The sequence below is a fragment of the Harpia harpyja genome, chromosome 4 (assembly GCF_026419915.1).
Source record: "Harpia harpyja isolate bHarHar1 chromosome 4, bHarHar1 primary haplotype, whole genome shotgun sequence".
NCBI lineage: Eukaryota > Metazoa > Chordata > Aves > Accipitriformes > Accipitridae > Harpia > Harpia harpyja.
In genome coordinates, this window is record NC_068943.1 from 52,053,295 (window position 1) to 52,070,200 (window position 16,906).

General features: G+C 42.0%; 1 protein-coding gene and 1 long non-coding RNA gene across 4 annotated transcripts in view; both read left to right on the top strand.

Moving 5' to 3' along the window:
* Positions 1–470: 470 nt before the first annotated feature.
* On the top strand, positions 471–6,703 carry LOC128141112 (uncharacterized). Of its 2 annotated transcripts, none has more exons than XR_008234913.1 (3): positions 471–717; positions 1,647–1,714; positions 6,447–6,703. It is a non-coding gene; the product is annotated as an uncharacterized LOC128141112 (long non-coding RNA). The 2 variants fall into 2 exon arrangements; XR_008234914.1 differs by lacking the exon at positions 6,447–6,703 and adding an exon at positions 2,430–2,534.
* An 892-nt stretch (positions 6,704–7,595) lies between these two features.
* The window catches only part of REL (REL proto-oncogene, NF-kB subunit), a 37,986-nt gene continuing 28,675 nt past the window's right edge, over positions 7,596–16,906 (top strand). Inside the window, exon 1 of one of the 2 annotated variants that reach the window (XM_052784007.1) lies at positions 7,596–7,613. Coding sequence is in view for 1 of the 2 variants with exons in the window: in XM_052784008.1 (XP_052639968.1) it covers positions 12,651–12,657 (7 nt within the window). In the remaining variant the exon portion in view is untranslated. Of the gene's footprint in view, positions 7,614–12,460; positions 12,658–16,906 lie in introns of those variants that run through there. The other variant, XM_052784008.1, reaches the window with a different exon arrangement.

Genomic DNA, 16,906 nt, shown 5'->3' on the forward strand with positions numbered 1-16,906 from the left:
AGAAACATGGGATGATCTTGTATTTGTTAAGTAAAGGTTGCCACTAACACCAATGTTAACATCTTATCTGAAATAACTGGACAGAGGATGAACCAGGATGTCCACCAAAAGGTTCTTATTTGTATTAAGTTTTGGTGCTACTGTGCACTTTTTTCCAAGGCTTTCCCTGACACAGTGTCAAATTTTTTCAACACTTAATAATTCTTTACAATATTTCTGAGAAGTTTTTTAAAATATCTGCTTTAACAGATGAGGAATCTAAGGCATAGAGATTGATGACTTACGAAGGGTCAGACAGAAATTTTGTGGCTAATACCACAGATACTGAAGCCAAATTGCCTGAATGTTTGAGATTTGTGTTGTTTGACCCTTTTTCTTTAGAGTCATGCTAGCCATGCTTGCAGTGGGGATTCCCAGTACTCTATCCAGCTAAGGACTGTTGTAACTATTTCCAGAGACTATAACTGAAACCAGCTGCTGATTTTTGAGCCGTTACATATGTGATAGCCCACTGTTTTTGTTGCTTTTTTATAAGCTTGCAAAAGCAACTTTTCCTTTCAGACCTTGATTACCTTCTTAAGCAGAAAAAAATAATCACAAATTTGTTTCTTGCTTATTTTTGGTTCTTCACAAAAAAGTCTTGCTAAGAATTTTAGCACAACATGCAGTGCCATAGGACTGTCAGATCCAAATTAACATCTTACTAAGTGCTGATGGGTAAGTTCTTATATCTTACTGTTGTGGGGGTGGGTGAGGTTGGTAAGGAGGAATGCAAATAATTCCTGACAGTAGAATTGTTTAAAAAAAAAAAAAAGTGACATAGTTTCTAAGGAGTTGCTGCTAGTTTCTATAGAAAATGAACGGATGTTAAGTGTATGTCCTTAAAAAAAAAAAAAAGGAAAAAGGAAAAAATACTGGAGTTCTAACTGTCCAAATTGTAGGTGGCTTTTTACGTAGTCTTCATTGAGATTCTTGCTTAGACACTCTGCTAGACATGCCTTTTTCTGCTGCTGAACAGTTGCTGCAGCATCTAACTGGAGTTTCTATGTGAAAGATGAATGTAGCTCTTAAGTGACTGAGTCAATCTTTGCAGAAGTATCATGTCAACTGTTATGAAAAAATGGATATCCCATGATACCATTTCAGCATAGGAGGCTTCATGCTTAAGGTCATGCATTAAAGCCACAAAGGCCTTAGGTATCACAAAATAATGTTGAACTGCATGAATTGGAGAGGGTCTGTTGCTCAGTGAAACATGAATCTCTAAGATGTGTGTTAAATACTGCAAGACTGAGCAGCACAGGACCTTGGTGTTGCCATGGGTTTGCCTCCAACTCACAGCCATGATATCAGACTTTTTTATTATCGTGCATTTTAGGCCAAAAGTTATCCCCCTTTAGATTCACTGTCAAAAATTACTCTTGGCTTCAGTAGAAGCCAAATCCTTTTATTTAAGAAAGGGTTGTAGCTACTGAGTCGGGTCAATTGAATTATGAATGTTATATATATATATATATACACACACACACACACATATATACATGAACTGGTATATTGTTGTATCTTTCTGAATGAATGGTAGTGTTTACAGCAAGTTGCCGGTAGCCATCTTCCTTACAATACTTAAATGAACGTTTTGTTTACAGGGCTGCGCATTTTTATCACTCAGACAAAATTCCAGTCAACCCAAGTGGAAGCTTTGCCTGTAAGAGAGGTGCGTGATTGGGTTTTTGACTCTTAACTGTACTGTATTGCTATGAACGTATTATTGCATGGCCCCAAATTTAATAAACTTATTCCTGTAATCAAAGCTTGTTCAGTGCAGTGAACAAGCACAATGAGCATGCTTCCAGGGCCTAAGAATGTGCTATTGCTTAATGAGTTGCTTAAAGCCCCTCAAACAAAAGTGGAGGAAACACTGAGTTGAGGGAAGTTGACGTACCCCTTCTCTCCAGCTTTAGGAGTGTGAATCTTCCTAGATTTCTTGAAAAAAGCTGTTGATCAGTCTCTTCTGCTTGACCGTATTGTGAGCAAAGATGGAGACACTCTTGTAAAGGGAGCCACAGAGAATTTTGGCTCCCCTCCATCTTAGTGAGCCAGAACAGGGATTTATGAAGATACCAAACTTCTGTTCATAAAACACTGCTATGCACACTGCATTAGAAAGCTCTGGGTTGGAAGACAGCCAGTATCTTTTGCAAAAGTTGAAAGAATTGTGGGTTAGAGGCTTATAAAGGGGAGGATGTTGCAAAAGAAAGAAGTGGACAGGATTGCTAGAGAATAGAGTGGCTATGGTCGCTATTAAGGGGAGGGGGGAAAAAAAAAACAACTTTAGTCTGTTAAGCAGTAGCTACTTTGCTGCTTATTGTTTTCATAAACCATAATCAGTTGTTTTGTTTTGGTTTTGGATTTTTTTTTTATCACTTTAGGAGGTTCTTGCCACCACCTTCATCCCCAGGACACTTGAGTCCTTCTTCCCTGGCTGGAGACTCCTGCTTCATCAGTTGTGAATCAACTGTCTGTTTATAGCTAAGGAGCCAAACACTCTGTTAAAGGCAGCAAAAATGATGCTACATTTATTTACCCCTGGTTTTTGTTCTTTCAAATTAATTACAGGGATGTTTATGAGGCAGGGTTGTTGACCACACAAATATAGGTTGTTCATGATACATATAGTCTGGGAAAAACTGTAATTGCTATGCTAAATATAATTTATTCTGTGGTTCCATTCAGCTATATATTTAATTTTATTTTTCCATTCTTCTTCTAGGGGCACCAGTGAACATTCTTCCAAGCAGGGATAGTAATGATGAGACAGTAATTGTCTGAGTAAATTATCCAAGCGGCCTTCTTTCTTTTTTCACTTCCTATGTTTCTGGTGTCCTCTGGCATCAGAACAGAAGTATATGTTAGTCCTAGGCTATGTAAATGAAAAGTTCTGTCTACATTACAATTAAAAACATGTCGGGTCACATGGTTTCCACTTGACCAGTTACAGCAGTGCTATTTTGCAAATAAGGTTTTAACTGTGTTGCAAGTGTGAAGTCCTAAACTTACCAAGTCTGTAGTAACTGGGTCACCTGCCGCCACAGAGTTTTTTGCGACGTAGGTCATAGCCCTTTTGCTTCTGCAAATACTCCTATAACTGTGTAGCTGTACCAGTATTTGTTGACACTGAAGCTTAAAGATGCATATTCAGTAAGCAGAAACAATACCATGTGTAACTAAGATATGTAAAAGGAATATAAATTCTAGTTTTAAAAAAATCCAGCAACTAAATTACATGGACTTTTGAAGGAACATTGCAATTGCTTCAGGTTTTCTTCTTAATGGGCTTTTTGCACCCTGAGAGTATTGACATTGCCCACTGTTGGGGAAAAAGAATTAGTAGCAGTAGCATAACAGAGCTCAGGGACCCAGAAAAGAAATCAGTGTGCTACTGGATGAATCGCTGTGAAACAAAAGAACAGTCCTGGCCTGTAGTGCTGGTTGCTACGTGTAGATAGAGTAAACACAATATATGCTTGTTGTGAAGTAGAGGCACTATGTAACAATATGTAGATAGTTTCACATGTAGTTGCCTAAGCATGTAAGAGATTAGATTGACCATGGGGCTGTAGTCTTAGACCACCCTGTTGTGCTGTAGAGGCAGGATGATAAATCCCCCCAAATTGCCCCAAAGCCTTAGCAGTCTAAAAATAGAGTAAGAGAACAGGTGAAGATGGTGAAACAGGGTAACACCACCAATTTACAAGACAGCATCTGTCAGTAAGCTGATCACTATCTGTAAAGAAGGCTGGAATTAAAGCTTTTCTTGCAGCAAGACCTTCATCCTGGGGCCTACAAGTCTCAGTTGGTAGGCCAGATAAGTTTGAAAGACTTGCAGCAGTAAAGGTATCCAGAAGAGAATCAGGTCTCAGTACCAATTTCTGAATTGCAACAGTGTCTCTTCAGACTGTTTATAGGTGGGTGTGGACCATAATGAGTATTAATTAAGTGTAGTAGTTAGTTGTACTTCAGGCAAGTCTCTCTGCCATTACCATGTTTCAGTCTCCTGGAATCAGCCAGCTACAGAATTCACTTCTTACTGGACTATGCAGCATCTGTGCCATTGAAAACAGATTTGGTAGCTCACTGAACAACTATGAGTCTCTAGTATCTCCAAAGCTTTGACATGGTAATAAATCTGAATTGGTTTACTCATTGGTTTTTGCTCTTACAGGGTAAGAGAAGGTGGAACCAAAAACCGAAACAGCTGTGTTAATTTTTTAAAAGTAACAAACTTCTTTAAGTAGACCTATAGATTTGGCTTTTTTGTCTGATTTTTTTTTTTTTAAGCAAATGATTATGTAGATTCATAGAAGTACTTTGCAAATTCAAGTGGGAACTTTGGTCTCAGTTTATTTTCTGTTATGCAGATCATTATTTATGCAGGTTTCCTTTTAATGGAAACTCCTGGGAAAGGCAGTCAGCTATCTTTGGCTACTTTTCGTGGAGATGAGAGCTCAAGATACCACAGAGACTAAAGCTCTCTGCTTTGTGCATGAAATTCTTTACCCTCTTGCACTGGAAGAAGCATGAAGCCACACAAGATGACAAACAGTTAGAAGCAGATCTAGTGAGACTTACCGGGAAGGCAATAGTTTGCATGCCCTTTCAGGAAATCATTGTAGTGACCACGAGGGGGCATTTTATGAAGACGCCAGTAAGCCCAACTGTATTACTCATCATCACTGGGGGCGTAGCATCAAGGCCCTTAAAGGACAAGCTATTGTCATGGCCAGGAGGAAGGCCGGTAGAACAGTAATCAGGCACTTTATTCCAAATGCTGCTGACCCGTCCCGTCGTTGTGTCCCTCCCCTTAGTTCCTACTCTTTTGATATTGGAGCCTGTAATGCTTATCTTCTATTGATGGGGCTAGTGCAATGGAAAATTTTGGCTAGCAGTTACCTATCTCAGCCTTTGTGAAACAGATAATTCAACAGGTTGATTTTCAGCACTGCTGACTTGGCTTGCACCCCAGGGTCTCGTTGGAGACTAATCAGAAGTGAAGGTAGGACATCGGCAGCTTTACTATGTAACATTCATCTTTTCTACATCTGCCTGTTAAAGAACCTTTCCATTAAGCAGTTTTCTTTATATTCAACTTCATATGTGACATTGCCCTTCTAGCCAACTCTAGGCCTTGTTCTAACTAATCCTTCTTGGCACTGGCTTGTTTCTGTCATCTTTCTTGGGTTAGGCCTTCTCCTTCCTCTGGTTCCTGCATTTACTTGCCAGAAGAAGCTTGTGGTGGCAATTCCCCCTTCATGTCTGTTTTGTTTCCGTTCAACAGGCTATGTGTCTAGGTCTTTTTTTTTTCTGCTGCACAGGGCAAAGAATCCATTCAGTTCCTTTCTCTCGATGAGTATTTTTTCACAGATGTCTTGAAAAATTATTATTCATCCTGGCTTATTGTTCCTTTTAATCAAAAATAAAAGTCAGAAGATTGATATGTATATTCTTTACTCACATAGAGGAAAGTACTTTTTCTAGGCATCTGAAAATGTTCTGAGTGTCATGGTGGTTGACACATTTACTATACCTAAGGCACAGTATTTCAGACTGAAAACCTGGAGGATGATGTTTGGATTTTATCTATTTTCAGCAATATTAAAATTTATAAGTGGAATTGCTGTGCAGATGAATGAATATTTATCAAATGTATTGTTATATGAGAGGTTAACCACTATGTTGATTACAAAAAGGATGTCGAACTTTCCCCAAATGTCCTAAAAGCAAAATTCACAAGTCATGCAGTGACTGCCAAATGAACAAGACTATGAAATTGCAAACCCCATCACTGTTCTGTATGAGAAAGCAAGGGCTTTCAACCTTGTAATTAAGAAAGCTCAGACTAATAACTGTAGCCTTGCTAGAATGTTGGCTCTGTTAGTAAATCTAAATTATTTTATTGCAGCGTACCTGTAAATTGGATGTATATGCACAACCAAAGTCCAAACAGACACCATGGAGACTAACTGTTCAAGTGGGGCAAAGCAGCAGTGTTGGTTGTGGCTTACTCACAGCTATTGACAATAAAACTTTGCATGGTGAGGTGGTAGTATGACACAAAGCCCCAGGCAATTTGTAAAAAGGGCTAATGCTGGTCCAGATAAGATGAGTAGCTGGCCAATTTACAAATTGTAGATATGCTTTGCATATGTAGGAGGACTTTATGCATAAACTGGTCCCAGAAGGTGTTATGTATTTATGTTCAGCCTGAAGAGTGGTGTCACTTTCTGCAATTCCTGGGTGTAATCCTTTAACTGTACAAGTCAGAACTACATGAGCCATTGGGCTAGAGATTTAAAAATAAGGTGTAAGACTTCAAATTAAAAGGACATATATCTGGCGGGGCTGTACTGAAACAATGTGCCTTTTTATCTCTTTATTATTGGCTGCAGATATGGTCTTCTGAGACTCTTGAAGCTCAAGGTGATGTTAAGTAGCCTAAACTCCTTGCAAACCCTGAGGAAAAAGGGAAGTCTTGTAAGAAAAACCTGGATGAGCAATTGTTATCCTCTGTAGGTAGAGCCAGTGCATAATGGCTGGCTGGTATGTGCTGGGGTTTTGGGGAGCAGGAGAAGTAATATGAGCATACATTGTCTATTTTTTTCAGTATGTTGTTTTCATGTTACAACTAAGGTACTCTAACAGCTTGCTGTTGACAAAGGGATGAACCCATCCTTCCGCCTCCCTATTTTTTTTCTGTGGCTGCTGCAGCTAGAGCAATTCTATTGTTTTTCCTTATACTAGCAGCTAGAGCAATTCTATTGCTTTTCTTTGTACTAGCAACAGTGGTCTGACTTGTAAAGCTAATCTATTTGAAAAAAACAATTCTGGGCAGCAAAAGGTTGTTTTCTGCTGATTTAGCTCCTTATGCTCAGCCTGTGCTCATCTCTTCCCTAAGTCCTTTCACTAGAGCACTACTGCATCAGATGAATTTTGATTGTGGTATAACGAAGTTTGCAGTTTGTCCGTTTCAGAGGTCACTAGATCAGCTTCACTGTAATATGAGGCTTTTATGTAGCACAGTGGAAAAAGAAGAGACTCCTCAATTTTTTTTCTTTGCCTGCCAACAAATGCAAAAGATTTTTCTCTATTAAAATAACACAGCAAATCCCAAACTGTGGTAAGTGGTCGTAGCACTGGGGTGAGTAGAAAGGAATAGGAAACACTTGAGAGGGCTAGGGAAGAAGGTGCCTGAGAAGTTCTGCTCTGAAAACTAACTCTGGGAAGGAAGGACTGTGAATTAAAATTTTCAGATTTATCTATTTCTCAAGCTAAAAATATAGTGTTATGCTACAGTTCCATGAAGCTGGCACTGTCAGGAAGCTGGCACCTCTGCCCAGATCTGTCTTCCAGAAACTAGTTCTGGCCTTGGTGCCACCACGTTCCTTGCCGCTGGCACAGTCATTTCTGTGATTGTACATGGAACTGGCTCAGTAAAAACTGAACCAGCAGAAAAACAATCTTTTTGTTTCCCCCAGGTTACTTTTAAGCAAGCTCCCATATGGCCAAAGGAGTGCTTGCCAACAGCATGAGAATGCACATGAGTGCGTTGCCCAAAGGTAAGGAGAGAAAGAGGGGAGGCTGCCTTTTTCTGACAGTACCACAGTCTAAAGTGTTCATGGAACTACTATCATTTGATTATGCTCGGCACGTTCGCATAATGAGCAGCTCATCCCCTGAAGAAGTTGCATTATGAGGGAATAAGGTAGAAGTGTCAGAGCAAGGAAGTATCTTCTCTGATTTCTGTTGGGGAAATTGAGGCTCAGAGAATTAAATGACCTGCCTAAGAGTAGAAAGGCTGACTTGCCAAGAGCCAGATTCCAGTCCCCTGAATCGTTGCCTTGTGCCTTATCTACAAGACCAATCTTTCTCTATTAGCATTTCCTTTCTCCACCCTGTTTTGAGAGGAGGCACAGTAGCATTATTCTATGTCAAACTCAAAGCATGATATAGGAACGTTTCCAGCGGAATAGCTTGAACAACCTTGAGTTTATCGTTAATCTGGAAGCCATGACTTTTCTTGGAATGGCTTCTGCATTGGAACCTTCCTCGGGACTAATAACCACAAAAGCTTTAGCCATCAAAAGGCCTGACAGTGTTTAAATAAGAGCCCTTTGAGATTAAAAACATACTTCAAACAACAAAAGGTTTCTTAAGGCATAGAGGATTGGAAATCACTAATCAGGGGCGTATGTGAGGCTTGAGATACAGTGGATGAGCAAACAGGACTTGACTTTATTCTGTAACGAGAGAAGTGAATGATTTTATTATTATTTTTATTGCTAGTATGATGTACCTTATTAGGAGAGCCGTATTCTAAAAGTACCTTAGTGCCTGCTTGGCAGCTTAAGCAGTCCAGTGACAAGCAGTTTATCTTTGATCTAAGCCAGATAGTTGGGAACAGGAAATAGACTTAACAGTTTGCCTACGCTGCTTTTGTATCACAGCCGGCTTCAGCAGACTTCATTGGGCAATGCCTGTGCTAAGCACCACTAAAGAGCCATCATCCTAGGCTTGACAAATATCATGTCAAACACTCAATCCTTTGCTGTAGGAAGTATTGGTGGTGGTTCCCCTGCCTTGCCCTCCGCCCACCGCCCCCTACCCTTTTCTCCTCTTGCTTGCCCCATGACATTCCCTGCCACAGCAGGCAGCTTAATTCCTTACAGCAACCTAGGTGTTAACTGTGCTAGTGCAGCAGCCAGTGAAGAGCATGAGGGAGGACTTGTCTTTGGACTTGGTAAGTGGAGAAAAATGGGATCTTAAAACACTTGCTTTAACTGGAAGACAGGAAGTGAAGCAGTGGATCAAACTGATCTAAGAATTCTGGTATCTTGCCTCAGGCTATAGCCAAAGTCAGCTGATAAAAATAATAGTGATGCACCTGGCTTTGGTTATGCAATGCTAAAGGAGGGGAATTCCGTCCTGCTTTTTGCAAAGATCTGCATATGCCCAAAGTTATGACATGTTCTTACGCTTCACGTCAGTTGCTGACCAGGTTTCTGTAATTACCAGTGCTATACTACAATTCTCTGGTTCCCATTGCTCTTGCGGGATAATCCCTGTGCCATAGATTCAGATCGCAGCAGAACAAAATTGCATACAGGGTAGTCCCAGGAACAGAGGGATCTATCTATATGCTTGTGTGATTTTGAGTAAGGCCTCTTTAATTTGCTTAGGTTTTTGCCTTTAATTTGGGAAGGCTTCTTGGTTTCTGTAGAACTTTCCCCTATTTAAGAACATGAACATATTATAAAACAGCCACGTTGGGCTTAGACTAAAAGATCATTTTGTCCCGCTGTTGTGCTTTTCCCTGGGCATCAGCTTAGGGCTACTGCTGGAGAGAGAATAACTGCCAAGAAAATGTCTCCACTCACGCTGTCCTTCCTCCAGTAACTTTGTCCAAGGACTTCCTGAGCCAGATCTAGTCTCTACGTATTCAGGTGATGGGAGCATATAGATCTTATACAGTGAAACACCTCATATGGTTGGTTTTCCTCTAATTTTATTTATTATAGGTTGTTTTCATTTTAGGGAAGGGGTGGGGATAAAGTTTTGGGGATGCTATAAGAAGTGCAATCTACTCATCTTTTTCTTAAAAATAATATCCAGAAGCAGTTTGTACCGTAGAGACTGGAGTGTATGTGAGATACTACCTCAATTTCTAACATGCAGTCTTAAGGATTATCTTCGAGTAGCCTGTTCCTGCAAGCCCTAAGAGTTAGAGTTCAAAAGAGCTGGGGAAAAAAGGGAATGTTTATTGATGTTTTACTCATAACATGGTATTCGTATTGCCTGGAATATTGCCCTTAATTTCACATCAGTTTAGACTGTATACCCTACAATAACATTTTCTTTCTGAAGAAATGAGTAGACACTTCTGTTCTGAGCCACAGAGTTTCCCAGGTGCCTTGGTCTGTGTCTATTCAGTAGCATCATGGGCTAGAGAAGTAGGTGGGAACCAGAGATATAAACTGTATTTAGGGAAGCACCTAAATTTATTCTTCCTGAAAGGCCACAGTTTATTACCTGAGATTTTGCAAACCAGCCTGAAGATAAGAAAGGAAAAGTGTTTAGTTGCTTCACGTGCCTGTACTGATAGCTTGCTTTACATCCAAAACCAAAACTCACATCTACGCTCCAGCTCCTGGGTAATAACCTCCCAGGGCTTTCCTGGCTTCAGCTAGACAAGAGGAGTAGCACCCCTTTCCCTTTTAAAATCCTGTCTGGATCACTCCTGTGACCTGCAGGGATGTGTATGCCCTCAAATTGGGAGCATTTATCTGGCTCTTCAACCTTGTGAATGAAGCCTGCCCGAAACTGTTGTGCCACAGCCAGGTGATCAATTAAAAAAAAAAAATGAAGTAGCTTCTAATGTTAGGTGTTCATGAGCTAAATGTGTCTGGATGCGGGTACTTAGCAGAGGGAAATCTGGGTTGTGTTTTCCTATTTGCTGCTGCTTTTACCATAGAGCAGCACAAGCAGTGAGATGCTGAGCTCTGAGCACCCTCCGTGTTAACATGCCATCCCGCTGGCATCTTCTAACCCCACTGCTGAAAATGCAAGAGAAAAAGCATCTACCCTCACCTCAACCGCCAGCTACCACCTTGAAGAATATTTTGTTTGAGGTCTTTTTGTCGGTGCGTGCTCTGGGGTTGTGTGTGTTTGTCTAGGTAAAGTCTATAAGTTTGATTTAGAATATTAGAACCACTTTCCTGCTTTATTTTACATCATCAGTCATATGGAATCCAAGATATCCCCAGAGACATGAAGATCTAGTCCTAATTTCTCATGGTTTTAGGGCACTGCTGGTTTGTACCTTTCTTGGGTTTTTTGTGGGAAAGAAAATGAGAAATCATGTTCTTCTGGCAAGAAACTGACCCACAACCATAAAATTATTTCAGCATAATATCTAAATACAATAATGTAGCTGTTCTTCACTTTTATCTTCTAAAGCTAATCTCACAGACATTTTGATTATCCTGTGTGCCTGCTAGGATTCTTCTATTCTAATTTCAGTTATAAATTTGACAGGGGTGTAACAATCCTACCGTATAACGAACTGTGAATCTTAAACAAGGAAAGTTTTGCTTGGGGGATGGAGAAAGATAACTTCCGTTTATAGGAAATATGATGATAGTTGGGCAACATGAAGGTTACAAAGGAAAGTCCTGTTAAGTTGAGATGGTCTACAGAGCAGGAAGAATAACAAGCATAGGGCAGTCTCTTCTGCTTAACTACCTGGGTTAGTGTACGGATTTGCAGATTATAGAACAGCATTTTCTGCTGTAGTTCATTTCTATCCATCCCAATAACCTTTGCTTTAAAAAAGGGTAGGGAGAAAAAGAAAAGTAAAAAAATACCAGTTACATACCTTGCTTGAGTGCTCTTTGAGGCTTTTCTTGTTATTTTATTAATGTTTCCTTTTCAAGAATGCTAATTCACTTAACTGCATTTTCATGTGTGATCGTGTACTGCATTCCCAGAGTAAAGATTGAAGGGGGAAAAAAAAAAATTTAAAGCTTGTTGCTAACTAAATGCAGTCTTGTACCACAGTGAGGTGTGGGCTCCGTGTTCCTTTGTGTTCCTCTCTTTACCGGTGTCTTTAATCCCCTAGATTTGCTTGTTTGTTACTGACCCCCTGACCTGATCCAAATTTGGGATCCAGCATTCATCTCCTTCACTTGGTCTAGCTGTGTCAGGGCTAAGCTGTGAGATGTATTTCAGGTTTAGATCTGGAAAGCTCTGAAGGTTAGGTCGATTTTAAATTGACCATTGTGCCTCAGTCAGCTCGTTGCCGCTTAGTTTTTGCTTGCCTTCTGCATGGGTGTATCCCTAGTACGTACAGTTTTGTGTTACTGCTGGCCGCGTGTGACCACCAGGCCCCATGCCACTGGGAAAAACACGGGTAACACGAGAGCTTGGTCTCTGGAGGCTTACAGCGAGGGAAAGCGGGGTGCCCGTGATGTAGGGATGCTGCAAAGGCAGGTGGCTTCGAGGCGCTGAAAAAGCGTGCTGAAAAGGAGGGTGAGGGCTACGGGCTAGCCGAACCGCTTGGAAGAAACATGCTCTAAGTACCTCTGCTGTGCCCTGAAGTTAGGGAACTCCAGCAAATGGCATTTAGCTTTTTGTTCCTTTTACTTCTGCCTGCCGCGAAGGGAAGGGAAGGGGCCGGAGGACCGCCTCCCTCTCGCTGAGGCGGGGGCGGCTTCTCCCCGCAGCGGGACGGCGTCCTCCGCCCGCCCCCTACACTTCCGCTCCTCCTCCCCGGGGCGGGGGTGAGAGGTCTCGGCCCCCCCTCCGCTGCGCTCCGCTCCCCTTCTCTCCTCGCCGGCCCGACGGGCGGGCGGGGGCGGGAGCCGGGGCGGGGGGCGGTGGCAACAACACGCACGTCCGCCCGCCCGCCGGGAAATTCCCCCTGAAAAGGGCGGCCTGCGGGGCGCGGCAGCGCAGCCAGCCAGGGCGGGAGGGAGTCGGGCCCGGCCGGTCTCTCCGAGCCAGCGTACGTCCGTCCCTCCGAGGTGTGCGGGGCCCGGGCGGGGAGCCCCACCGCGGCGGCAGTGGGTGGGCCGGCGTGGCTGCGCGGAGCTGTCAGCATGGCCGGTGAGCGGCGGGACGGGGCCTAACGCGGCGGCCGGGGGGGGGGGGTGGTGGTGGTGGTGTGTGTGCGGTACCGGTGGGAGCGCCGGGGACGGCCGGGGGGAACGGCCCTGCGGGGCACCGGGAGAAGCGGGGCCGTTCCCACGGCACCGGCGCGATGCGGGCGGCCCAAGCCGAGCCGACACCGCCCCCCCCGCCCTTCCTCCCCGCTTCGTTCGCTTTCGTTATTTCAAAAGAAGCGATGGCTGGTTTAGGGGAAATGCGAAGCGTCGGCTGTTTCTTATTTTTATGCTGTGAGGGATGCTGTGCTTCTCCCCTTCCGCCGTAACCCCCCCCCCCCGACTGAAGCCCGCAGGCGGGCGGAGGTAGGTGGGGGACAGTGCAAAAAGGGGGGACAGCAGACTCCCCCCGTCACCCCTGTGTCTGCCTTCGCTGTGAAATCCACGGCCATGTAGCTCATGAAGTGGGCTCGTGGAAAAAGTTAGCAAAGACACATCACGGGGTTGTTCGCATTAGTTGCGACAAGATTTTATAAGGCTGTTTGGTTTCTGAATGGATCCTCTCAATCTTAAAATTGTGCTGCTAAAACGTTTAGGTGTTAATTAAGAACATGGGTCTCCTGTCTGAGCTAGAGGCGTCAATAGGCCAAAGACTCTGTGATGGTCCACAGGATCCTGTTCACATAGGAACTTGCTTATGAGAATGGAAATGAATAAGAAATAGAGATGGCATAAACACGAAGTAACACAGATAAGGGATCGTGCATTGACTACAATGAAAAGCACAATTAAGTTTCTTTAGGCTAAATGAAACTGAACTTGTCATCTTCTCAGTAGGTGTCTCTGGTATCTTTCTTAGGACTTAAAAAAACACCAAAAACTTATACTTGGTAGTATTAATTAGAATAGTATTTCTAGAGAAAGATGTTTTCCAGCCTCAAAACTCAGCTGTGTGTGTTCTGTTACCACTTAGCAAAGTATGAACTTTCACTCCTGCTAAATATGTAGGTGTGCTAACTATCAACAGAGAGAGAAAACAAGTGGATTTGTACAGAGGCATCTTTTAAATGTTACCTTGTATTTTAGAGTGGCAAAACTGAAGCAGGAGATAGCACTTTTTCTTTCTTTCTTTCTTCATGTCTTAATATATTTTCAGTGTAATTAGGAACCAGACAAGGAATTTTTCAGTAGGGGAAGTTCATAACTTCCTGGTACTAGTTAGCTTTTGTAGTTGGTTTTTTTTTTTTTCTCTTTTGGTTGCTGTTCTGTAACGTAACGTAACACGACAGTAAAGAGGAAGTTCACGAGCAGTTATGTCTCTCTGTTAGAATCTGTACAGTTTATGGAGTCCTAGGTAGACTACAGCTTTCTAAAATAAGAATTTATGCTTTCAGTTATTTTAGACTGAGCTAGAACGTGCTATATAACAACTCTTCTGCCATTGTCTCTTTTTGTCTGAGCTGATGGAGAAGGCTATAAATGTATAGATTGTCTGCTCTTGCTTTTCAGAAACGGCTATTGCTGTGGAGGACATAGGGTCAGCAGTGATCTGTACAGAGCAGTGACATCAAAGTTGAAGGGCAACACTCCTCCCATCTGGGTCTTGCTGCAGTCACCTTGGATCACAGGGTTTCGGGTGATACTTTCACATCTTCCACAAAGACCCACAGCTGCTTTGCTTTCACATGCAGATGTTGCTGGAGAGTCTGTTCACAGGGTGCTCCTAGTTGTGTGAGAAAATGACAAATTGTGTAGTCCCTCCAGAGCCTTTGAGCAAAGGGACACGACGAAACATGAACCCTTGATCCTATTGTCACTTTGCTTGGTGGCAGCATGTCAACGCTTCCTCCCTCATGGCACAGGCCACGTTAAACTTTAAACCAGCCCTGATTTCTCCTCATGGAGAAGTCTGATGGAAATGTTGTTTTGAGTTTTTGGGATTGTCCTTTTGTTCCTTTTTGTATTGCGCAAAACAGATGAGAATAAAACAACCTTCAGTTCTTGAATGAGTATAAGCTGGCTGAACTCTTGGAGCTGTTACTGCTTTTATCTTTTTTCCTTGTGTATGTAATTGGGATGCTTGTTCTCCTATATTCTCTTAAGTTATCGAGTGCAGTATTCAGGGCATGGGGGGAATAAACAATTTTATAACAAAAAGAACAAGAGGCAGGTTGTAATATGTAGCGTAATGTTTCTATTGCTAGCATGTGTATAGGCAATTATAATTAATTACAAATGCAAATTAAACTCTTAACTACTTAGATGAAGGATGAGCTAGATTTTTGCTTTTCTTCCATTTCAAATGGTTTTCCAAGTAGTTGTGGGTAGGTAGGTAGTATGAGTAGCTGTGCGTTTCTCTTCCAGAATTAGCAAAAGAGAGTTTGTTTTTTGACATAGCTCTTGTTTGTTTGACAAACACAGCAAGACCCAAAGAGGGCAGGTCTTTAGCAACTGTGTGGGAACTAACAGGCCTCTGTGTGCGAGAGTAGATTGTGAAATAGTTAAGCCGTGCTACTTAACAAGCACATTGCTGATTTACAGAAATGGGGAACACTGAACAGACCTCCACTTTGCTGTAGAGTGCTGATAATACCTTTAGTTTGCACAAACACTTTTATGCATTTTCTCTCTACACAAAATGTGATGACACCCATAGTCATTGTAGAGATGATAACATGATTCTTAAATAGAGTGAGAAAGAACCAAGATAAAATGAAGTTTAATGTTTAATCTCTGGAGGCTACTGCATCACCGAGCTTTACTTTCCCACAAACACACCTGCTGTTAAGCAGAGTTTTGAAATAAAGTGCTCTTAATAGCTGAGAAAAAAGCCCTTTTAAGCAAGTATTAGTAGAGCATGAAGGGAAATTATTGGTTAAAGCAGAGAGAGTTAAAGACTTGAAGTGATTGTGTTGTGTAGTAGTTTCGAACAGCAAGGCTCTAGCTAGTTTTGACAAATACGTAATGTATGTGGGTGTACTGTGCGTCTGGTTAGCAGCTATGTAAGCATGTGCACCTCCAAAGTAAGATGATTAGTAGGCACTTTGCTGCAATTTTGTCATTATAACTTCTAAAATAGATTTTTAATTTACTATATGGATATGTGCCTGTATTTGCGGCATAGTGTATTACGTAGGAACGGGAAGGTGAGATTCTTTTCTCTCCTCAGTGGCATGATGGAAATGGCAGGCTGACTGACATGCAGCAGTTGCTCCTCCCTGCTGGCAGAAATCCTCTGTTGTCTGGTCTGCTGGACTGTGCTGATAAATACAATAGCATAAGTAAACTTAAGTGTGAAAGTTAAATGGCCATACACTGGTGTGTGATCTTGGTTTTGTGAGAAGCTCAGACTTCTGCTCTCTCTTTGAAAACAGCTTTATATCATTGCTAGGCTTTTTTTGTTATCAATGCCTGCCCCCACTCCCCTTTGCTGGACTTGCTTATTTTCTGGAAAGAGAAAATATGCAAAACTTACCTAAAGGAGGGTTAGGTGAGACCTGGGAAGTATCTAGAAAAGGGACCATCCTTGTAAGTAACTGGACCTAGAGTAGTGGCTAATGTGTATTTAATGTGACAGCTTATGGTCTATTTTCAGAAAATTATTTAAAATCTACTTGATGGGAGGTGATCAGTTTAGATACTGCATTTTGATAAATTGTTAGAAGGGAATATAGAGAGTCCTAAACCGTAGTTCTCAAATGTTTGGCACCGAATACAGCCTGGAGCTGAAATGCATGGTGCCTTTTAAAAGGCATTCCGGTTTTGAAAAGGCGCAGGTGTTGTTGAGGACAATTCCAGCATAAGAGGTGCTTTTGCATACTGCCATTCCACAGCTGTCTGTATGTGTATTACAGTTGAAATGTCACCTTGGTCTGACCTGAATGCACATCTTGGAGATGTAGTTCTTTCTATCCCTTCTCTACTTCTCTTAATGACTTTATCTTTTAGGTTATAATATTTTCCTACTTTGAGTATGAACTGCTGCAGCACTGGAAGTGTTTTGCGATCAACAAATCCCAGGCATAAAGTTCAAGCTTTGTGTTGGCAGGTATACCAAAATCATTGTAGGTGCAACAAAAGAGAAGCTTTTATTATGGAGTTAAAATTGGAATCCACGTCTTTGCCAAAACTCATACGCTATGGACTCATAGGCTGTATAGACCTTGGGCAAAAGGAAGTAGGGTATCTTTTACTCTTTTAGCACTTTCAATATATTTAATAACTATTTTGCTTATTATGTTGAAGTCCAAGCA